The 25,126-nt window shown below is 36.5% G+C and overlaps 1 protein-coding gene and 1 pseudogene across 1 annotated transcript; one reads left to right on the plus strand and one right to left on the minus strand.

The window, feature by feature from the left end:
- Positions 1–7,852: 7,852 nt before the first annotated feature.
- On the minus strand, positions 7,853–8,995 carry LOC122050356. Its single transcript, XM_042611264.1, has one exon. It carries the CDS (start codon positions 8,993–8,995, stop codon positions 7,853–7,855), a length of 1,143 nt encoding a protein of 380 aa, XP_042467198.1.
- Positions 8,996–19,748: 10,753 nt separating this feature from the next.
- On the plus strand, positions 19,749–23,928 carry LOC122053686 (annotated as a pseudogene).
- The last annotated feature ends 1,198 nt before the right edge of the window (positions 23,929–25,126 follow it).

A 25,126-nucleotide genomic window follows, 5' to 3' on the forward strand; every position in this document is an offset into this window, starting at 1 on the left:
TTTTTGGTTAACCTAGAGTTATTTAAGGAAATTAAATATTAGCTTTCCTTAAAAGGCTTTGCTTAGGCGGTGGTGGTTGCTCTCATATCCAAGAAGGTCATATGCCTCGTCATGCAGTCCTGGAAGCTAATTTTGGAAATTAATATTTATGGAATTAATAACTTAGGTAGATTTGAATCAATAGTGTTAAGTTCCGCTTGCGATTCAAATCTAAACCATTAAAAACAGATAAGTTAAATTTGGAATCAATGATGTTAAGTTCCGTCTGCGATTCCTAATTTAACTTCTAAAAAACATAATAGGTTATTTAAGGAAAGATTCGACACTTGTACAAAAAATTTTGTACAGTGGAACCGATACGATTTTCTTAGGACTAACTATCATATAGTCCACCCAGTTACGGGTGACGTTTGACGAAACCAAAGTATGTAACTCCTTATGTAGGGAACCATGATGACTTCATGTCTAAGGACTGATAGTTATACTAATAGTCACATGAAAAAGTATATGACACTCATATTACGATATGACACTCATATAACGATCCATGATACTTTCTCATGGCGGGTCATTCAGTATACATTCTCCAATACATATTCATGTGTCAACTTGATATCTCTATATCCATGACTTGTGAGAACAAATCATCAAGTTGACCTACATGCTAGTCTCGTCGCATTAACATTGTCCCTGAATGTTAATACTTGACTAGGAATAATTAAGAGTAGTGTTCTCTATATCATCTCACTATCGATTCAACCAATCGATTGATATAGATAAGAATCTTCTACTCAAGGATGCTATTATACTTAGTTATTTGATACCAATACAAGTAAGTATAATAACCATAAAGAAATGTCTTTATTAATATATAGGAATATGATACATCGAGTCCATACAATAATTATCATATGATTGGCTCTAGGGCTCTAACTAACATAACAATAAACTCATAAATACTCCAGTAGAATGTAGAGTCAAGCTATCAAAACATGAAGAATTAGAAAAAGTTGATCCAACATTTTTCAAGAGTTTGGTTAGAAGTTTACGATACTTGATATGATGATATGATATTTCTAGATAAGAATGAGGGTTTGTTATAAGAAAATAGTAATAAAATACGATGAGGTGATAATTGTTAATAAAGATAAAAATTCGTGAAGATAGAATAATAAATATCTAAATTTAATATATTTAAAATTAATAGTTAGCGAAAAAATTTTTAAATAAACAAAAGTAAATTGAATTCGATATGTTTTCTATTTTTCTATTTGACAGAGTGAATTCTTCTCTCATAAGGTTTTTTTTTTTTATTCTCCCTAGACAACGTCTTCCGCGGCATCTTGCAGCCTCCGCCTTCGAACAGATGATCGAGCCGCTCCAATCCTACGGTACGGGGACGGAGAGGTCGTGGCTCAGCAGCGTCGATGCCTCCGCAGGCCTTGCGACGGCCGCGGTGCTAGGAGGCACCGCAGGTGACCGCATCGATGAGCCTGCGGCGGAGGGCTGCGGGCCAGAGGAGAAAGGTGCCGGTGACGAGGTCTGTGCGTGTTTGCTCGCCCATGGCAGGTGATCAAGGCGTGATCTTTGAGGAAGAAAGCGCTCAGGGAAACGATCTAGAAGTGGTGTACGGAGCTTGGAGAGGAAGCTTGTGACACGAGGCAAGTGCAATTAAAGCTGGTAAGGACACTTGCACGTGGCAAGAACCTACGTGCACGTGCGCGCGGTTCAACAACTTTTGTTATTCTCCTCGGGATTGTGAGATCTCCTTGTCGTTGAACATAAAAAAAAACCGACGTCCTGGTGAGAAATTCACCATTCATTTTTAATCGTATCTTATGAATATTTTATTATTTTATTAAAAATTTAAATTATTTATTAATTAAATTTGATGATGTTTAAAATAAAATTATATTAATATTTTTTTCTATTTACATAAAAATAATTTTAAAATTTTTAATAATTTTTACCTATGCATCAATCAAAGATTGAGTTATAGATTTTTTTTCATTAATCTATTCTAAATTTAAAGTTCACGACTCAATTAAATTTTATTAAAAAATTTTATAATTAATTAATCAGAGATATAAACTCAAAACTTAATTGCGGCGTATTATTGAAAAATTTTCTTATTAATAATCAATTAAAAATTTAAGGGACCTTTGGTTTAAGGAAAGAAGAGTGGAGAATGAGAATAGCAATCATTAATTGTCATTGTTGATGTTTAGATTATAGTAATTAAAATACAAATAAAAGAATGAATCCTTATAATTGGATAATGACTCATTTTCATGTCTCCTCATTCAATGAGTTATTATTCTATATTCAACAATCAAAATATTTTCTTATTCCAAAAATACCTTTGACCCAAAACTAAAATTTTCCCTCTTAATATCAAATATCAAAATATATTTATTTAATTTTTCTTTCGTATCACTTTCTCTCTCCTTTCTCTTTCATCATATTTTCTCTCTCCTTATTTTATCATCCACTTTCTCTCTTATCACACTTTCTTTTTTTTTTTTTTTCTCATCACACTTTCTCTCTCATCACACTTTCTCTTTCCTTATCTCTTCCATCACACTTTCTTCCTTTTTTTTTTCTCATCACACTTCCTCTCTCATCATACTTTCTCTCTCCTCAATCTCTCACATCACACTCTCTTTTCTCTTTTTTTCATCACACTTTCTCTCTCATCATACTTTCTATCTCATCACACTTTCTCTCTCCTCAATATCTCCCATCACACTCTCTTATTTTTTTCTCAACACACTTTCTCTCTCTCATCATACTTTCCCTATCATCAATCTCTTCCATCACACTCACTTTTCTATTTTTTCTTATCACACTTTTTCTCTCATCACACTTTCTCTCTTCTCAATATCTCCCATCATACTTTCTCTCCTTATTTTTTTCTAATTAAACTTTCTCTCTCTTCATTCTCTCTCATCATATTTTCTCTCTCATCTTCTATCATCATGTTTTCTCCCATCACACTCTCTTTTCTCATTTTCTCTCATCGCACTTTCTATTCATTTTTTCCTATCATACTTTCTCTCTCATCATTCTCTCTTATCATATTTTTCTCTCACATTTAACTTTCTCTCACATTTAATTTTTTTCTCTTATTTTCCTTTAAGGGTAAAAAAGAAAATTTTAATTTATTCTGATAGAAAATATTCAACAAACCAAAATTACTTTTAAGAGTGATATCCATGGTCATTCCTATTCTACAATACTATGATTCCGATTTCTATTCCTAGGAAAGAACCAAACACCCTCTTATATTATTAGTCTCACATCTTAAAATTAACAACACTGCGAACAGAGAAATTTTTATAAATACCTTGAGCCGGTGACATTAAAAAATATACTTTTCTCGATTTTTTTTTACTAAGATCAATATGATATATTAAATTAATTTTTTATAAAGATGGTCACCTTTATATTGTATTATTGTATAAATTTGACGTACCCTTACTCAATTTATAGATAATATTTATTTTTATAATTCATATATTATATTATATATGCAAAGTATATGATTATATGTACAATCGTTAGTAATAGTAAAATCTAAATGACTAATAAAGGAACATGATGTACCATGAAAGCTGTTATGACATGTTCGATGGTTGAATTTTTAAATAAATTTTTTTATAACTATTAATATCTCACATCAGTATCATAGAAAAAAAAACTAGATAAAATGAAAATCTCTTTATAACTTGTTTTTTTATAGATCCGTTACAAATCATTCTTACATTACAAATCACAAATAAAATGTAACACTATTTTATTATTAATTATAAACTTAATTTTTAAGAGAAAAAAATAGATTTAAATTTTCAATACTATTAATTATAAATTTTAAACATTACCAGTTCAAACTTTTTTATTAAGATTTTTTTAATTTTATAAATTTTTTACGAACCTTACATTAGAGATGCGTTAGTTCATCTTTCAAGTGCAGCAATTACTTTAGTTGAGGTAGGGAACTTTCCATGAACTTTATTAAAAAAATAAAAAATAAAAAAAATAAAAAATAAAAACAGGAAAATGATTGGTGCGAAGAAGAGAGTCAACATGGATTCTCGATTTTCTGAACGAGTATTATGTTAAGGTGTGATAATGATATTTCTTTTGAGTTGAGTTCTTGTCTGTTAATATTTTTTTTTTGGAAAATACATACTTTCTTTTTATTGTTGTTGTCTTAAAAAAGGGTTATAAATTAATCGAATGGTTATGAATAAATTTAATATTTGACTTGATAAAAATTTATTTATATTTATTTAATATATACCAGATGAATTAAATGAAGAAGCTTGCATAACTCATTTAATTAAGTAAATAAACTTAAATACATATTTATTTAGCTTGTTAATATTCAAGAATCATATTTATCAATAAAATTCTTTTCAACTTATTAAATAAATAAAAAAAATTTAAAATGAACTAATAAATTTATATTATCAAGCTCAATAATTAATCAAAATGGGCAGTTTGATGTACGAAGCTCCTGTTATGCGAAGTCCCGGGGAAGGATCCATTATACACAGTCTTATCCTACTTTTTAGTAGAAGCTATTTTCAAGATTCGAACCCGTGACCTTTTGATCATAAAACAATAACTTTACTGTTGCACCAAGACTCCCCTTTTCAATAACTAATCAAACAAACTTAAAATTTTAAAGTTCTAAATAATCAAACAAACTTGAATTACAAGCTTAATAACATCTAAACGAAGCTTAAGCCAAGCTTAAGTTCATAAAAAAATCAAGTCAAATTTAAATAATTATTTTAACGGCTTGATTCATTTTAGGCTCAGTTCGAGCTGACTCGATTATCTTATCAAATAAACTTGAATACTGTAAAAGTTGACTGAGCTCAGCTTGTTTACCGCTCTAGTCTTAAAGGGTTTTAATATTAAATCAAATATTAATGAAAAGGCTCCATTTTATTATTATTATTATTATTATTATTATTATTATTAAAAACATTCAATTTTTTAAAAATAAAATAACATTTCACCTATAAATTTTTGTCTCAAATTTATATACTTGTGTGTTTCACAATTTGAAATTGTCTGATTAAAATTGCATTACTTTATAATTTTATCTTGCAGTTATTTTGATTAAAACAACTCCATCTTAAAACTATTTTTTACCATTTTTCTTTTCTCCACTATTTTTTCTCTCTCTTCTTATTTTTTTATCGACATACAGAAAATATAAATAACATTACATAAAATTTAGTGAATTTTTTAATAACATTTTAATACATTTGAAAAAATCAAAATAAACAATGGACACCATATTTGAACTCTTTATAATTTCAGGAATCCATTGGAACTTAAATGAGTATAATCGAAACCCTCTAGGTCGATCAGTGGATTTCAGTCAAAATTCACTAATGAACCTAAAGAGCTCCGATTGCACCTATTTCAGTTCCTATGGATTTCTGATGTTGCAAGGAGTTTAATTACGGTCTCCATTATTTATTTCGACTTTTCATATATATTAATATATAAAATCAAAGAATCGATAAAAAAATCCATGTCGAACCTGAAAATGAAAAAAAGTTAAATTGTTAATAAGAATTACATTTGAAAATATACGCTCTTTTGATAAATAATAAAATAATGTATATTTTTTAATAAATTTAAAATTTTAAATGTGTTGTTGGGTAAATTGTCCTTTAAAATTTTATCGCAAATGTTTATCAATTTTTTTATAATTCAAGCGTCCAGGTTTGATCTTATTAATTTTGGAAGTAGACATTTTTTTTTTATTTGCCAATCTAGTAAAATCGAAATATACTTATGCAAAAGTTAACTTTTAAAATATTTTTTTTTATATTTTTTTTATCTTACCACACCCATGGGGTAATATTTGTCAATTTTTTTTTTATAATCCAAGCATAATCCCAGAGAGGCGGGTGGCCCGTGGCCCTCCCCTAATTTATCCAACGGATACATTCAGAAACACTTGTAATAGTAATACAATAATACGTCGACAGCCAATTTTGACAATCTTTGGCGGGCCATTTCAATACTAAAATGAGCACTCTACTTGCGAAGACAAACCCCCATGATTTTTTCGCACATGGGTACTTCAGACCGAGGCTGTCCAACATAAGTTTTCCACCAAAATTCGAGCGGATGCCTTGAGTCCTTGACTACCGTCTCTCATGCAGAACGTCATGCACGGAGGGAGTTGAATATGGCGGGTAAACTATATAATTTCTAATCTCATATACTTTCTTTTGGTCGGAGGAACCTATATGCTACTGCCTTTTTTATACCAGGTACTACATTTTATGACTCATGATATTGTTTAAATTGGAGTAGAATCTATACGCTAGGATTTTTAATCTCACATATTACGATTGGTACACTTATATGCTACCATTTAGACAAACTAATGATCCTTGTAATACACTACTATCAGTTAGAACAGAATCCATATAATATGATTTACACCATATCTTAAGCAAACTAATGATCCTTGTAATACACTTAATGAAATACTCATGTCCTTTAATGTACTGGTTTAAGATTTTGCCATTTGGTGAATGCACCATATCTTAAGCAAAGAGGACTGAAACAAAAGTTTATGTTTTATGGGCTCTGTATAATCCATGTCAAAGTAATAAAACTCAAAGAAAAGCTCACTATGAAAATCTGAAGGATGCAAATTGGATAGGTCCCAACGTCTGAGCTAATGGAAAGAAGATACAAATGGGAAATCTCAATTAGGTCCTACAAGAAACTGGGGACTAAGAGGCTTCCCAAATAATCACCATCAAGTTGCATATCAAAACCTTGGCATTGTGTATCAGGTTGGAAACTACTTTAGATTATTTTTATGCAACACAGGTTATCTAATGACGCTCAAGGTCAAACTTTTTAGTGACTTTGCTTGTGTCCTAACATTTTTGATCCACAACAAATGGTGCAAAGCTGCTCATTCTGCTTAGTTTTGGACTAGTGTAAACTTCATATGTATGAAACAGTAACATAGAAAGTTCTACTGTTTAACCCACCAGCCAAAGTTTATTTACTTGCTCAGTGAAACCCACTAAATATTAACAAACATAGTAGCAGGAAAAATTCAAACTGTTTATTTGCGTGTTATAACTATAGTTCTACAGAAAATGGACAACATTGAACCAATGCACGTGGAACCAGAAAGACTGACAGAGATGCCCCAAGTAGCAGGAAAGATCACAAATTTATGGAGTAGTCCGTGAGTCCCCACAATTTTGAAGACTTAATAGCAAGCCAACACAGTGGGCTTCGTTCCATCCCTATCAGAACGGGCAAACTTGAGATGGAGTTCAGAGAAGCCACACACAAAATGCCAACCACAAGAGGCAGAGGTGGACTCCCTCTCCTCACACAACAAGTCCTGTCCTCTAAAACCCATGACATCCCAACAGTAGAAATAACACAACTTGACAAAAGAAGAAAAAAGAGTGGAGAGGAGTACCAAGTGAGAAAAAATGGGCAAGATGAGACTGGACTTAGAACTGTTTTTGAGTTCTGATGAAATTCCTAATGCTTTCAAGTATCAACTTAGAAGTTGGTATCAACTTAATGCAGACAAATTTGAAGAATTTTCTAAAAGCAGATAAAGAAATGAATTCAGTAGATTGTGGAGAGAAAAAAAAAACATTTTTTTGTCGATTACTAGCTCTCGATACACATATATAATGAAATATTTTGCAGTGTTTTCAGGCATGCAATCTTCAAAGAAAAAGATTGAGTCAGTTCAGACTATTTAGGATAAAATTGAATAGTAAATTACACAAAAGAAAGGAAGAGAGGTGGAATGGTTTACCCCCAAAGTCGATTAATTCTTCCAGGCGTAGACAAGCAGTGAGATGCCCTGCATCCTCCGCAGCTCAGCTTCCTCCGGGCTCACCCACTCCATCACCGACCAAGTGCTGGCTGACGAGGCCGATGAGATCGAAGAGGACGAGTAGGTGGTCTTCCTTCCTCCCTTCCTCTGTTCGCCACCGACGCCACTGTTACTCCAACTCCAATTAATGTGCCCATCCTTTTGATTATATCTCTCGGTCAACAAATTTTTGTAGATTGAATTGCCGGCGTGATTATCCATTGGCTCCGTGTTTGGCTTCGGCTCGCCCTCGAACCGGAGCAGGAACATAGCGCGCCCTACCTCTGCCGGGACGGAGGCGCCGACGGTGTAGGTTGATGGTACAGATCCGCCGTACTTAGACTGGAAAAGCCAGCTGTGGAGATCCCAGCAAAAAATAATCCATCCGCCGTCGAGCTCCAATCTCTCGCTCCCCCGGAACTTCCATCGGAGGCGCCGCACGTGGAAGACCTGCTCGCCATCAACCTCCACTGACATCCACATTTCCTTCCCTTTCTCCTTCGCCCCGAGTTCGATTGAGATCTCGCGATTACGGCCTCCCATCTGTACGCAGGTCCGGTGCGACCTCCGGCCGCTGCTATGCTCCCTCATCAACGCGTGCTCCAGCCTTGATACCAGTGCAGAGCACGCAGGGGGCTTCTGAATCTTAGCCTTCTTGTACGCTTCGTCGATCATATCCCCGGCGACAAGGAGCATCTCACCGTCGACGGAGACAGCGACGAAGAACTTCCGAACGGGCTCAGGGCTTCCCCAAGGCGGGAAGACCGTGCATCTGAGGTCCCACACGAAGTCCACGGAGCGGCGCCGGCCGCCGCGTCCCTTGAAGCGGAAGCGCCTCGATCCGTGCCGCTTCCACAGAAACCGCGGCCTGATGCGGAAAAGGAAAGGCTCCTCCCCCTCGACCTGTCCTTGCTCGTCGGCGAGGCGGAGAACGGCGCGGACTGATATGCCAAGGAAGGTGCAGGACCAGGTGAGCGCTGCGACACCGAGGCGGGTCGCGTAGACGGAGGTCGTCCAGGTAGGCATCGCGGCTGTCGACGCCGACGCCTCCACGGCGGAGCCGCTCCGGAAGCAAGCCAGAACAGGAATAGGCATCGTCTAAGCCGGAGGGTGCCGAACCAACAGGGTCGGAAGCGATCGAAGGGCAGGGTTCGGTGGAAATCGAGCTCGAAGAAGCCGCTTACATTTTAATGGAGCGAGAGTGAGCAGCCCTGTGCAGCAGATAAAAGTTACCAGTAGGTGAGCGGAACACCAACAACCATAGTTTGTAGAATCGCGATCCTACGCAGGATCGATTTAGGGTCAGGATCGGATTGTAGAATCGTACGATCCTACAAAAAACCCTTAAAATCTTATCATACATAATTAATAATTAGAAAAAATACCTAAAAATCTCATTTACATATAAATAAATAACTAATTTTGTATATATATATGTAATCATTTACACTCAACACCTCAAATTACATTATTACATGTACAAATTTAAATTAATTTGTAATTCAACTATTATTCTCTTATAGTAATAATATTTATATTTTCATATCATAAAATGGAAAATATATAAAATTTCTATTAATACAATAATAATAACACATTCAATGTAATAAATATTTCCTTGGTTTATAAGATAATTCAATTTACAGGCCAACAAAGCACCTAACATATATAATAGAAGCTATTGAATCCTTTGATTCAAATATGAACGTCGGAAATAATCTTCTAAAGACTGGTTGATGTCATACAATACTAGATAATAGACATCTAAAAACTCATTATTTTGAGGAAAATAAATGATAGAATATTATTGATAAAAAACTAACTCAAAAATAGTTAAACGTATGTTTAAATAATTTAAACCCCTAATAAGATGAGAAAAAGATAATAAAAAAAAAGATAAAATCTTCTAGACATCTGAAAAGGATTTAAATGATATTTTTTGACTTTGAAATAGGGTAGTTAAGGATAAACTTTGAAATTTATTAAAGATCTCTGAACGAGCTTTGATTTGATATATTATAGGCCCCATGGTTCAATCCGAGTCAAAAGTTATGACCTCTCAAAGCGTCTACCGATCCTGCTCCGATTCTGCTCCGATTCTGCTCCGATCCTACCGATTCTGTTCCGATCCTACCGATCCTGCTGCGATTCTGCTGCAAAACTCGATTCTGCACGATCCTGGATCGATTTTGGGTTTCCGGATCGTAGAATCGTACGATCCTACGATTCGGATCGCAATTTTGCAAACTATGCCAACAACGACGGGCCAGGGTGTACCTTGACGCGGTTATTAGTTTTAGTTTATTTTAATACAGGTAATTTATTAAGATGGCTTTACGTGATTAAATATTTTCGGCTAGGACCTTAAACAAACCAAGTCGAGCCGAGTCGAGTTTTGAGATGTTCAAGTTTATTTGATAAGATAATCGAGCCGATTCGAGTCGAATTTAAAATGAACCAAGTTTTTAAAATGAGTGTTCAAGTTTGACTTGGTTTATTTTTTATGAGCTTGAGTTTGTTTGAAGCTTGACTTGAGCTTGGTTCGTTTAGATATTATCAAGTTCTCAATTCAAGCTTGGCTTGAGTTTGGTTCGAGCTTGGTTTGAGCTTGGTTCGAGCTTGGCTTGGGTTTAGTTCGTTTAGATGTTATCAAGCTCTCAATCAAGGCCGTCTCAACCATTCTTGAGGCCCGGCCCTAGGTGGGAAAAAAAATCGAGATTTAAAATTTCGACCTGTGCCGAGGTTTCGATCTTGGACCAGAATAATACGGTTTCGGTACCGTATTGTGCTATACCGATATAGTTTCAGTATTTTTTTAAATATAAAATATATTAATTAAAAACTAAAATATTTAACATAAATATTTAAAAAATAAATAAAAAATAAACTTTTAAAAAAGAAAAAAAAATTGAAAATAGATAAATAAATAAATAAAAAATTTTATTATAATTTTTAAATTAAAATAAATAAAATATAAAATTAATTATATAATTTTATTAGTGTTTAATAAAGTATTTTTAGATTATCTCTATCATAATTAGGAGTTAATTAAAATAATTAACCTAACTTTAATTTTAAAAAATATGAAATCTGACACCACTCGCGAGCCCGTACGACTTCAGCGTTGTCGCGGGGTTGCGCGACCAACCATGGCCGCGGGGATTGCATGACTCCTTCGACGCGACCACGTTGGTCGTGCGACCCCTCTGTAGTGACCGCAGGGTCACACAATGCCTCCGCAGCCGCAACAGAAGGGTTATACGACCCCTCCGCTACTGTTGCAGGGTTGAGCGACCCCTCCGCTGTGACCACTAGGCCACGCAATACGTCACACCTGTCTTGGGTCTGGTGCCGGGGTCGTGCTAGTGTCGGTCGCTAAGCGGAACGAGACGTTTCGCCTGTTTTGACCGTTTCGACATGACACTTTAAAGCATGAAAAAAATTTAATATTTTTTTAAATAAATATTATTAGAAATATTTAATTTTATTAGTTATAGTAAAAGGTGGAATTTGTCACCCTAACAACCCAACACGACCAACCCTACAAGCATTTGTAAGGAGATAAATCGGAAAACTGCAGTTGGTCACTGCTGGGAGAGCATTTTTCTTGGTTTGCCGAGATTCGACACCTTGCCCATTGTAACAATATCTATTACGTATTAGTCAACTCAATTATGTCCCTGGGGCGACATTTTTATTAGTAAAATTTAAAAGGGCAATTTCATATATTGCCAATGATTATTTATACAATTGAAAGCAGTCCAATTAGGCTACGTAGCAATAATTTTATCTTATGTCAAACCTAAAAAATAAAAAAAAAATTATATTAACTAATTTAGAAACGAGTAATAAATTATTGAAATACTATTAATATACATTTTAATTACAATTTTTTTTTAAAAAAATATCAATTATTTTTAAAAAAATATCAATTATTTTTAACTCCGAGGAAGGAAAGTTTCGACATAGCGGTAAAATTATTGTGTGGCCTAGAGGAAATAAGTTTGAGTACTAGATATAGTCACTACTTATAATATACTCTCCCTCAAAATCCCTTATCGATGGGAGCTTAGTGAACTAAATTTTTATCAATTTTAACTTTGATAAATTATTAATAAAATTTATTTAGTAAAAAATATTTAGCTAGAAAATATCATGATGAATTATTAAAAAAAGTGAAAGAAAAATAAAATTTAAGAAAGAAATAATACTATAAAATTAAATATGCGTATTTTTATAAAAAAATATTAATTAAGTATAATCAATAAATATTTTTAATTTATTAAAAAAATTTAATTTTGATTAATAAATTAAATTTTTAACAGTAAAAAATTTAAAATTATTAATTAAATTTTAATAAAAAAATAAAAATAAATTACCAACCAAATCTAATTTTAATAGTAAAAAAATTAAAATTATCAATTAAATCTAACATGAGTAAAAAAATAAAAACGATCTAGATTTAATTTATAAAAAATTTAAAATTGTTGACCAAATATAATTTAGCTAGTAAAAAATTAAAATTACCGATGAAAATAAATCTCGACTAAAATTTATTTTAGCTATAATTTTAAATATTTAATATCTAAACTCATGTTTTTAAATTAATATTCATATTTGATTTATATAGATATATATATGTAAAATTTGTGGGCCCTAATATAATAGGGGCCCTAGGCACAGGTCTTAATGGCCTATGCCTTGAGCCGGACCTGCTCCCAATTCAAGTTTGTTTGATTGTTTGAAATTTTTAATTGTTTGATTGGTTATTAAGATTGATAATTTAAATTTATTTATTTATTTATTTTTATTATTTATTTAGCATATTGAAAAGAGTTTTATTAATAAATATGGTTCATGAACATTGTTCACGAACGTTAATGAGCTGAACACATATGTGTTCAAGCTTGTTTATTTAGCTTAACGAGTTGTTCAAGTTTGTTTGTTTAATTAATCTTATGTATATTGAACGAATATAAACCAGCTCTTACCAAATCGAACATTAAATTTGTTTACGAATGCTTAGTTCATTTACAACTTTATCTTCGGCGCTCCTTCTCCAGGTTAAGGTAGGACAAGATTTAATCTCAATAAAATTTAGAAGAAGAAAAAATTCTTTATATTAATTAATTATAATTTTTTAATTTATATTCTCATGGATGATATGGGACCGACCGTATGAGTTGATAGATTTCTTTTTTTTTTGTTATATATATATATATATATATATATATATATATATATATATATATATATATATATATATATATATATATATATATATATATATTATTTTTGTTGAGTTAATTTTCCGTGGAGGTAAAGTACCTATTTAGTTGTCTGATCTCCTAATATAAAAGATTTGTATGCTAACATAAAATACTCAGTAAAATATTACTATATTAAAATAAATGTTTCTCATGATTTATTTCTTTACGGAAAATGTGGAATAGTCAATGACGGTCACGATTTCATCCCTAATAACTCTTTTTCATAAGTGGTCCAAATTTATTATTTTTTAAAAAGATGGAGCAATCAGCAATGTACTGAATATTGCTGAATTAGGCAAAGCACGTGGCATCCAAACGACCACATCAATCATTTAATATTTGCTAAATATTAATCAATCGTTCATAAATTCACATAAAAATTGAATATAAAAAATATTACCTTCATCCCAGATTTCCTCATAGCCGGGGTAAAGAAAAATAAATTATGGAGTGAGTACACCAATCTTCTGAAATAGGAGTAGATCGATGTCCAAGCTAGTTAAATAGATTTTGACAGGATTTAATGAATTTCTCAGTTTTTACTATTAATTGGAGAATAATTCTTAATTATTTAACTTTGTATGTCATTCACGTATCTAAAAAAAATTTATTTTCACTCTTTACATGTACAATTTTATTTGCTTTAATTTTTTATGTAAATATTGTTACATGATTATCCTTCATATTTTTTTAAGATAAAAGAAATTTAAAAATAAATATAATTCGTCTTAAATTTAATATTTTATATCAAAATTATCCTTCATATTTTTTATATACAAAAAGTCTAAAAATAAATATAATTCAGTACTTTAAATTAGAATCGAGTATATTTTCTATCAAATTAAGCATGACTTTTTTTTGTGTTTATTATAATTCATTATAAATTCAACATCATTTAAAGAAAATCTAATATATTTTCTATCCAATTACGTATTTTCATCCAATTAAATTGGAAAAAGAGTCGTATTCAATTTGATAAAAAAATTATACTAGATTTAATGTGCTAAATTTAAAAAAATATATATTCATTTAAAAAAAAATTATCTTAAATTACGAGGATAAATTAGATAAATTGATGTTTATAGAAAGTGAAAACAAAATTTTCTACATGGAGGGATTATAAGTAAAGTTTAAATTAAGACCAGAGACTGCAGGTAAAATTTTTCTCTTTTTTTCCTTAAAATAAAATGCACAGATATCGGAAGTAGAGGTTCATTAATATCTTTTTTTAATATGAATTTCTCCTTTTTTTTTACTACACGGTCTGACTTATTTTGACATTTTTTATGGCTAAAGTTAAATACAAAATATTTAAATTTTAATATAATAATACATTATACATCATCGTTTCATCCTTTCTTTTTTTTTTATATATTAATAAGGTTTAAATACCTTAAACCCCCCTTTATTTTCTCTCAAGTAGCATTTAACCCCCTTATGTAAAAAATAACATTTAACTCCTTTTTATAAAAGTCAAATGTTAAAAAAAATTATAATAGACAATTGTGTCATTCTCTTTTGTGATATGATAATTTTAAGAGAAAAAACATATTAAATTGACGATTATATCCTTGGTAAAAAAAATTAACACATTAAATTGATCGGATGTGAGAAAATTTGTAAAAGAATTTTAACTAGGTAAAAAAGAAAATTAACACATTAAATTGACCCGATATGAGAAAATTTATTAAAAAAAAACGAAAACTGAAACAAATGCATCTAAATAGAAAAAGTATTAGAAACTTTAGTACTATTTTACCCATATTATGTTAGTTGTACCTCAAAAAAAAAAGACAAACTGCTACAAGTATTTACCTTGATACGAAGAGACAAATCAAAAGTTAATGTATTAAATCCAACATCTAGAACGTACAACCTTCACAAAAGTATAATCCATAAGCACACATAATACTATTCAAAATTATGAAACTTGCATGTAAAATAACTCAAAGAAACGCTAGATCATATATTTTCTCCACTTTCTGGACCAACATCCCTGACAAAATGCATTCCACTTCACGATTGTTGAGTGGACAGGAAGTATTCACTACGTGCAGGCATATATGCTTGAAGCTACAAAAATTAAAGTGTATAAACTGTGAACAAATATAATATGATGCTCATAGATCGAAAAAACTAGATAACCAAATTGCTAAGTAAATGTGAATAAGAAACATACTCGAGGATTTTCATTAGTCCCTGCTATTTGATTGTTGCTCCCACTTGCGACACTACCTCCTTGAAAATAGTCAAATTCCTTTCAAAAACCAATAAAATTAGAAATGTCTCCATATTTGTAAAATGGGAAAATTTGATAAACAACTGGATTTTACCTGGTCAAAAGTCACAAATGTACGCATATTAGAATATCCAATTCCATTCCACACTCCAATACCACTCAAAGGTCCACTATTTTGCCCCCAACCTCTATTAAAACTCCCAATATATTCTTTGCTAACATCTCTTCCATTGTCTATGCTTTTCCCCTTTCTTCTCCTTCCGCCCCCTTCACCATCTTGGCCACAAATCTCAGCATTTCCTCTGCCTCTTCCCCTTCCTCTACTCCTAAAACTTCCTATACTATTTTTTTTCCAACACTAACCTTGCCCCTTCCTTTATGTGCCCTCTCAACTTCTTCTCCACTCAAATTGAAATCACCTTGAGGTTCTTGATTTTCAACACTTATCACCATCTTACACATCCAAGAAAAATAAAAAAGTTAGATGATTGTGCAAAAGCAAACTAACAATTATTTTAGAACTTTATACCTGCTGAGTTTTCTTCCTTATCAACTTGCTGTTTGGATGAGTCGAATTTTTGCATGATCTTAAATTGTGTCCCTGCTGTAAGCAATTGTAGCAGGTTTTGGCATATCCTTTCCTTGTTACCCTCTCAACATCATATTTTTTTTTTGGGAAATTTCATCAGCACTCTTTCTTCTTAACTTTTTAGGTCTACCTGGTTTTCTTCTAATAAGAGGTGGGGCAATAGGTTCACTACCAGATTTAATCCATAAATTGCGATCTGGTATAGGCATGATCAAGTGTTGGTAGTATCTTTGGTAACATGATACAAAGTAATAGGAATGCACATAATTTTCAAACTCCAGATTCTGTGAATGGAGTAATGCAGAACATGCATGTGGATAAAGAATTCTAGTTATGTCCCACTCTTGACAAGTGCAACTTGCCCTATTTAAATGAACAACATAGTTTTGATGGTAGGTTTTGACATCCCACACCTCTTGCCCCGCATACAAAGCAGCATAATCATTAGATTTCTTGTAATTTTTTCTTAATTTTTTCTCCTATCTTAGGACAAATATTCCCTTTCACCTTACTAATCCATTCTCTTTTTTCTTGAAACCTACACATTAGCATTCTCCTAATTGTCTCCATCATTGTTAAAATAGGGTCATCTCTAGCTGCATTTATGTATTTGTTGAATGACTCATTGATGTTATTGCTAAGTAAATCACACTTACTTTGCGTCCCAAAAAAGCACCTTGCCCATAAGTGAGATGGAATTTGAGAAAGCCACTTATAAGCCTCTTGATCAACATTTTTAAGTTCATCCATTTTTTGCTCCCATTTATCTTGTGTATAAGCTCTAGCTACAGTCCAAAGTATGTTCCTCAACATCTTGTCCTTAAACCTCAGCTTGAAATTGGCATATAAGTGTCATACACAGAATCTGTGTTTAACACCTGGATACATTTCCTCAAAGGTCTCAACCAGTCCCTAAAAAAAAAGGGGTCAAATAATATGTTAACATCATACTAAAGGAAAATGTAAATGAAATATGCATATTATTATAGTACTGTGAACTACCTTTTGTCGATCAGAAATGAACACTATCCCCCTATCCATTGGTGAGCCAATTTGTTGTGATAACAATTCCAAAAACCAAGACCAACTATCTTTGCACTATGACTCCACAGCAACTATAGTTAGTGGGTACATCTGATTATTTGCATCCCTTGCCACTGAGTGTAATAAATGGCCTCCAAAAACTCCCCTTAAATGACACCCATCTAGGCCAACTACTGGTCTGTACCCTTCCAAGAACCCTTGTGTTTGTGCATAAAACATGAGAAACAGTCTTTGAAATACTGGATTTCTACCCGCAACTGTAATTTCAGATTGTACAATGGCTAGTGACCCTGGATTTTTCTCAAGTATGGTAGCACAATAATCTCTCAACCTAGTATATTGATCTTTATGCTCACCTTGAATCATTTTAAATGCTTGTTGTCTAGCTCGATAAGCCTGCCATGGTTGCACATGTAGCCTAAACTTTCTTTTCACAACATTTCTGAAACTAGTAGCATTCCATTTTGGGTTACCAGCAAACTCTCTTATGAAATGATTGGCTAGCCATTTGGAATTGGTATTCCTATTTCTAAATGACCACTTACACCTGTGTGGAGTCCCAACAATTGATTTAATTTGAATTTGAGCTGACTTCTTATAAATGCTAGCATAAATCTTCCATCCACACTCCTTTTTACATTTTCCACACATTTTGTTCTTTTCATTCTTTGTCAATTTTATCTTAAACCCTTTTTTAATTGAGTACATTCTAAGTGCCTTTCTATAAATATGGACACTTGGAAAAATTAATCCAACAGTCATCTCAGGGTTATCCATATCTCTTTCTTCAATGAACTTAGGGAACTCAATAGCATTTTCCTCATCGGATGAATGAATAACTTCTTCTAATTTCTCATCATCGCCGATTTGATCTACCTCTACAAGCTGCTCATTTACCTTCATAAATATGAAATCAGAATAATCACTAGAAATTAGATTTACATATTCAGCATATTCTCCTAAGTTACTGTTAGCTGATTCACTTTCTCTATCAATCCCGTAATGGTCACTTAAACTATCACCATCTAGAAAGTACTCTATGTCACTATCATCATTAGTGAAAGCATCGAAATGTCCTACATATGTATCATCAAGATCCTCACTTCGTAAATCCTCATTTACACCCCCAGTTTCAGTATCATTATTAGATCCATAAATATTTTGGTATTTTTCATGACCTGTGTGTGTTGACTCCTGATTTAAAATTTGCTCACTATTTAAAGTATACATGCATTGAGAAGCAAAATTAGCATTGCTTGGGATGCCTACAATAGTCTCAGCTTCATTAACACCATACTGATTAGATAGTTTTTCCAATCTATCTTTCAAGTCTCTTATGTATAGCTTAATATGAGGTTTATCCATGTAAAAGCCAAACATTTCAAACATACAATCATTCCCACTTAATTTCTTGAGTTCAGGACCAAAGCCCCTAACATAGATAGGAATATGTACAGGGAGCTTCATCTGCTTTAACACATCTTGTAATTCTAACAGTGACATATAATCAGGATCAACTCTCTCTATAAAGACCACCTCACCTCCAACATATTCCCAATCATCATCTTTTCTCTGAAATTTACCACCGTAGTGCAATTCCAAAGTAAACATTGTATTTGTGCATCCAACTGATAGAAAGAACTAGGAAAAGTGTAAAAATATTAATGATGAATTTGAGACAAAGAGACAAATAGGCAAATAGACAAATAACATAACATATGTAATAAAAAATCATTGGAGAAATAGACAAATAGACAACTTGGATAATAAATAAATGAAACTTTACAGTAATAGAGAATGGACCATACACATGTCAACGTTTTCATATCATGATCTTCATGATCACACACATATACTCTACTCAACCCACTGTAAACATGTACAATTAAATAGAGTTTTATATATTTTAAGTCAATCATGTACTTAATCGAATTGAACCATAGTATCACTTATATCAGTCATGAAATCAAAAGAAATTTAATATAATTCATTTTTATACAATCAATAGTCAAAAAATAGCATCAACGTATACTGTGTTTCAAACCCTAACTCTATAAATACCTAAAAATGGATATTTTTCTCTGGGGAAAACACAAACGATGTCAATTTCGAAAAGATCCCAATTCGACTCAATCTTCCAAGATTGCAACACAGATTTCTCTTTCAATTTTCAACTTTCTCTTCGATATTACTTGCGATTCGGAAGGTAAATTTTCATTTTTTTTCGCTACGAGAGAAAGCGAAGCATGATCTAAATTGTTAATTAGCCTTGTTTAATTTTTTTTATTTTTTATCCAAGGATATAAAGGTCACTTCAATATAATTTCTTTTTCTTTTCAAAATTATTAAAAATATATATTATAAAAAGATAAGGATATAATTGTCTTTTTATAATTTTTTTAATATTTAGCTTTGATAACGAGGATTAAATGCTTAATTAAAAATGCAGGGAGGTTAAAAGTATTTAAGCCTATTAAAAATTCTGTCTGACGTTATAATTTGCAACGGCCAGCAGACGCCCCGCCTCGATTTGTCGCGCCACGGTAGATTCGTAAGCGAGGAGCGACGGCCCGCGAAGCGTGGCCCGCGAATGGCGTTCCCGCCATCGCATAAATTCTCCCGCTTTCTCTCCTTCTCCCTTAACTGCTTGCTTCCGCGATCGTCAACAATAAGAAAAACCGATCGAGGAATGCCGCCTCCGATCTTCCCTGCACACATTTGAGACATCAAACGATTGTGTTTTAATTACTTTTTCTCCTTCGCAAGCAGTTTTATCCCGAAAGGAAAAGAAAAAAAAATCCAAATCGAAGAAAAAAAATCCAAACCAAATTCGTAGGGTGGCGACGGTCGCCGATTAGATGGCGGAGGGAGGCGGCATAGACTTGGAGCAGATCAAGAATGAGACAGTTGATCTGGTAATTGATTCTTCAGATCTTCATAATCTTATTCTTCGTTGATCGAGCTTGCCTTTCGGTTTCATTTTGATTTCTCTCTCCAGGAGAGCATTCCGGTGGACGAAGTGTTTGTGCAATTAAAATGTAGCAGGGAGGGATTATCGTCGGCTGAAGGGGAGAAGCGCCTGAACATCTTTGGGCCGAATAAGCTCGAGGAGAAAAAGGTGCTATTGCGATTTTTTTTTTAAAAAAAAAAAACATCTTTTTGGGGTTTAGATAATTAAAGATTGATTTTTTTTTTTTTTTGGTTTCTCCCTTAACGATGTTTGTGATAGGAAAGCAAGTTTCTCAAGTTCTTAGGATTCATGTGGAATCCGCTCTCATGGGTGATGGAGATTGCTGCCATTATGGCCATTGTTTTGGCTAATGGAGGGGTAGGAAAACAAAAACCTGTGATTTATTTGTGATTTTGTTGCTGGTCAATGGTTTTAATCCTGTAATAAATATCGATTTGCTGCAGGGCGAGGCACCGGATTGGCAAGATTTTGTGGGAATCGTGGTGCTCCTTTTTATCAACTCCACCATCAGCTTCATCGAGGAGAACAACGCCGGCAATGCGGCGGCGGCGCTCATGGCTGGCCTTGCTCCCAAAACCAAGGTACAATTTGGTAATACGTGACACGCCATGGAGGTGAACGGTTGCTGAGCAAAAGATGGAACGCGACTGGTTTTGGCGCAGGTGCTGAGGGATGGCAAGTGGACGGAGCAGGAGGCGGCCATCCTCGTCCCTGGCGATATCGTCAGCATCAAGCTGGGCGACATCGTCCCGCGGATGCCCGACTCCTGGAGGGCGATCCTCTCAAGATCGACCAGTCCGCCCTCACCGGAGAGTCCCTGCCCGTCACGAAGTACCCGGGTGCCGAGGTCTTCTCCGGCTCCACCTGCAAGCAGGGAGAGATCGAGGCTGTCGTCATTGCCACTGGCGTCCACACCTTCTTCGGCAAGGCGGCCCACCTCGTCGACAGCACCAACAACGTCGGCCACTTCCAGATGGTGCTCACCGCCATCGGAAACTTCTGCATCTGCTCCATCGCCGTCGGCATGGTCGTCGAGATCATCGTCATGTACCCCGTCCAACGCCGTCGGTACCGGGACGGCATCGACAACCTCCTCGTCCTGCTCATCGGTGGCATCCCCATCGCCATGCCCACCGTGCTGTCGGTCACCATGGCCATCGGATCCCATCGGCTGTCGGAGCAGGGAGCCATCACCAAGCGAATGACTGCCATCGAGGAGATGGCCGGCATGGATGTGCTCTGCAGCGACAAGACCGGGACGCTCACGCTCAACAAACTCACTGTCGACAAGAGCCTGATTGAGGAAATGCTTCAACCACAAAACTTCATTATCACTGTACATTTCGTTTTGACAGTTGTATTCCAAAAATGTAAAATTTGGGTTCCTTTCAGGTGTTCGCCAATGGCGCGGACAGGGATACGGTGCTCCTGTTTGCTGCGAGGGCTTCGAGGGTGGAGAACCAGGACGCCATTGATGCCTCCATTGTTAACATGTTGGGTGACCCCAAAGAGGTATATTTGTGATCGTTTGTTCCTTAATGTCTCGGTTTGTTCGTGATTGATCGGGGCTGGTGATTCTAATTTGTTCTTGCAGGCGCGTGCAGGAATCCAAGAGGTCCACTTCCTGCCGTTTAATCCCGTCGACAAGCGCACTGCAATCACCTACATCGATTCCAAAGGGAAATGGCACAGATCGAGCAAGGGAGCACCTGAGCAAGTAATTGTGCTTGATTTGGATCGACCAATGCTTCATCTTCTCTAATCAACACGCGATTTTTGTACGTTGCGCCAGATCATTGACCTTTGCAAGCTGAACGATGAAGACGGGAAGAAGGTCCACCAGTTTATCGACAATTTCGCTGACCGCGGCCTCCGCTCGCTCGGCGTCGCCAGGCAGGAGGTCCCCGAAGCTAGCAAGGAGAGCGCCGGCGGACCGTGGCAATTCATAGGTCTCTTGCCCCTCTTCGATCCTCCGAGGCACGACAGCGCTGAGACCATCCGCCGCGCTCTCCACCTTGGCGTCAACGTCAAGATGATCACCGGTGACCAGCTCGCCATCGGCAAGGAGACCGGTCGCAGGCTCGGCATGGGCACCAACATGTACCCCTCCTCCACCCTACTCGGCGACAAGAACGCCGACATCAGCGGGCTCAACATTGACGAACTCATCGAGAAGGCCGACGGCTTTGCCGGAGTCTTCCCCGGTAATTGGAAATAAATTTACTCATTGAAAGAACAATTAATGCAACCGCTAGTGGATCAGTCGATAACAATTTGTGGCACACAGAGCACAAGTATGAGATCGTGAAGAGGTTGCAAGATAGGAAGCACATCTGTGGTATGACCGGTGACGGCGTCAATGATGCTCCGGCACTGAAGAAGGCGGACATCGGCATCGCGGTGGCGGACGCGACGGACGCCGCCCGAAGCGCCTCCGACATCGTGCTGACAGAGCCTGGTTTGAGCGTGATCGTGAGCGCGGTGCTGACCAGCCGCGCCATCTTCCAGCGGATGAAGAACTACACCATCTACGCCGTCTCCATCACCATCCGCATCGTCCTTGGCTTCCTTCTCATCGCCCTCATCTGGCGCTTCGACTTCTCCCCCTTCATGGTCCTCATCATCGCCATCCTCAACGACGGCACCATCATGACCATCTCCAAGGACAGGGTCAAGCCCTCCCCCTTGCCGGACTCATGGAAACTCGGCGAGATCTTCTCCACCGGCGTCGTCCTCGGCGCCTACCTCGCCATAATGACCGTCATCTTCTTCTACCTCGCCCATGATACAGACTTCTTCCCTGTGAGTACTCGACGCCACCCAAAGACACAAAAGAAGCCATTTACAGTTCGATTGATCTATCGCGTTATGGATATATCGATCGAAAACAGGAAAAGTTCGGCGTGAGGCAGATCAGGGACAGCCCTGACCAGATGGTGGCTGCTCTGTATCTCCAAGTGAGCATCATCAGCCAAGCGCTCATCTTCGTCACCAGGTCCAGGAGCTGGTCTTTTGTCGAGCGCCCTGGCTTTCTACTCGTCGTTGCCTTCCTCGCCGCCCAACTAGTAATCTCATTACTCGATCTTGCACACTTTTCCTCCAACTCTTGCTCAATCGACTTGATCAATCACGAACTGATCGATGAAAGGTGGCCACGCTGATCGCGGTGTACGCATCATGGGAGTTCGCTAGGATCCAAGGGATGGGCTGGGGATGGGCACTGGTCATCTGGATCTACAGTTTGATCACCTTCTTCCCTCTCGACGTCCTCAAGTTCATCATCCGATACGCTCTCACCGGCAGGGCCTGGGGCAACCTGCTCGACAACAAGGTGAGAGATCGCCTCTTCGATCGGGCTGAAACCCCAATACATTAATTTCGCGTTCCTACTTCAAAAACCTATCCATGATCGATGCAGATTGCGTTCACCAACAAGAATGATTACGGGAAGGAAGAGAGGGAAGCACAGTGGGCGACGGCACAACGCACTCTGCACGGCCTTCAGCCAGCCAACACGTCGGAGCTCTTCAACAACGACAACAACAACAACAACTACCGGGAGCTGTCGGAAATCGCCGAGCAAGCCAAGCGGCGCGCCGAGATTGCCCGGTAACTAGTCTCTCTTGACCAACAACTTCTTCGAGCAATCTCCACATATGAGGAAATTAGCTTAAGCGGTTAATTCGATGCAGGCTAAGGGAGCTACACACACTGAAAGGGCACGTTGATTCCGTGGTGAAGCTGAAGGGGTTGGATATCGACACGATCCAGCAGCACTACACTCTCTGAGGATGAAGATTGATGGCGGCGGTTTAGTTCGAGTGTTTGTGTGAATGTGATGTTTGATTACTTACTGCTCGGAAGGGAAGATACAGGGAAAGGAACTCAGGGAAATGTATATTTATCAAGAAACATGTATAATTTGTAGGAGAGCTTGAGATTGCAGCTCATCTGTGTCTCATGTATTTTGTTATTGAATTTGAAAAACAAAATTCAGATGCTTTATAAACCCGTCCAGAAGTTGAGTCGGATAGAGACTGACTGTGTTGTCCTTGTTGTTGACGGAAAGTCGTGGAGATGCCTTATTGACCTGGCACTTATCGGAAAGGTTTCCACGGATGAGTGACGAGGGGTGATGACAAAGACGATGAGGCGAGGGTCTCCTGCGCACATTCAGACAAGCACCCAGGTCGTTAGAGATCAAAAATCAGGGAAAAAGTCTCCGGGGCAGGCCCTCCGACACTCAAGTCAGATACTTTTCCCCGGAAGTACAATGAAACGAAAGGACGAAAGGTAAAGGATGAATGTGAAAAGATGAGTGAGTGTACCCGCGTAAGGAAAAAGCCTCCCTCTTTATATGGCAATGGGTACTTCTGGAGTTTGACGAATGTCAGGGAATGCCGGGTGTCAGGATTTGTCTGGCGGTGAATAGCACATGAAATCCTCCTATAGGTCTGAGAAAGGATCAGTGGGCAATGAGCCCTAGACCGTTAGTATATTTCCTGACATGCGATGATTATTCTTTGACAGGTTGTTACGATTCCCTGACTTGATTGTCGTATAGTGCGTGCCCGCCTCGATCCATTAATCCTGGACTGGGTCCTCGTAACTGCAACTCTTGACCTGTGAGCACATACATGCATTCCCGGGCGCATTTCCTGGCTTGTATTGGTCGCCCTGTAAATCCAGATCTGTATGTCCAGTCCTACATTTGCCATTTGGTGAATCCCGGTTGATCTTGTCCGAGAGTCGAGTCGACGGGCGCTGGGGACGTGGCACTCGTTGCTGTCTTCATATGACCTCCAAGATGGCGTGGACCTCCGGCGAACCTGCAACAAAGCCGAGTCGAGAAGGGGTTCCCAGCGACGACCCTCCGACGCTCAAGTCAGGCGACAACGAGATGAAGTAGAAGCAGAGTAACGAGACTGTAGCTATAGTGAAGAATTGCACATACCTCCGTCGAAGTCTAGGAGTCCTTATATAGGATCCGGGGGGGCGTGCATGCTTCCCGAGGCGTGCACGCTCCTCAAAGCATACCTCAAAATGGACGTGTCAGAAAAGTGTGTCTGACGCCATACCGCAACCATCCGAGCATATCTCCGACATGACAGTG

The sequence above is a fragment of the Zingiber officinale genome, chromosome 3A (assembly GCF_018446385.1).
Source record: "Zingiber officinale cultivar Zhangliang chromosome 3A, Zo_v1.1, whole genome shotgun sequence".
Classification (NCBI taxonomy): Eukaryota; Viridiplantae; Streptophyta; class Magnoliopsida; order Zingiberales; family Zingiberaceae; genus Zingiber; species Zingiber officinale.

Bases quoted from the DNA above. Each gene is read 5' to 3' on its own strand.
- LOC122050356 (XM_042611264.1), bottom strand. From the start codon at position 8,995: ATGCCTATTCCTGTTCTGGCTTGCTTCCGGAGCGGCTCCGCCGTGGAG.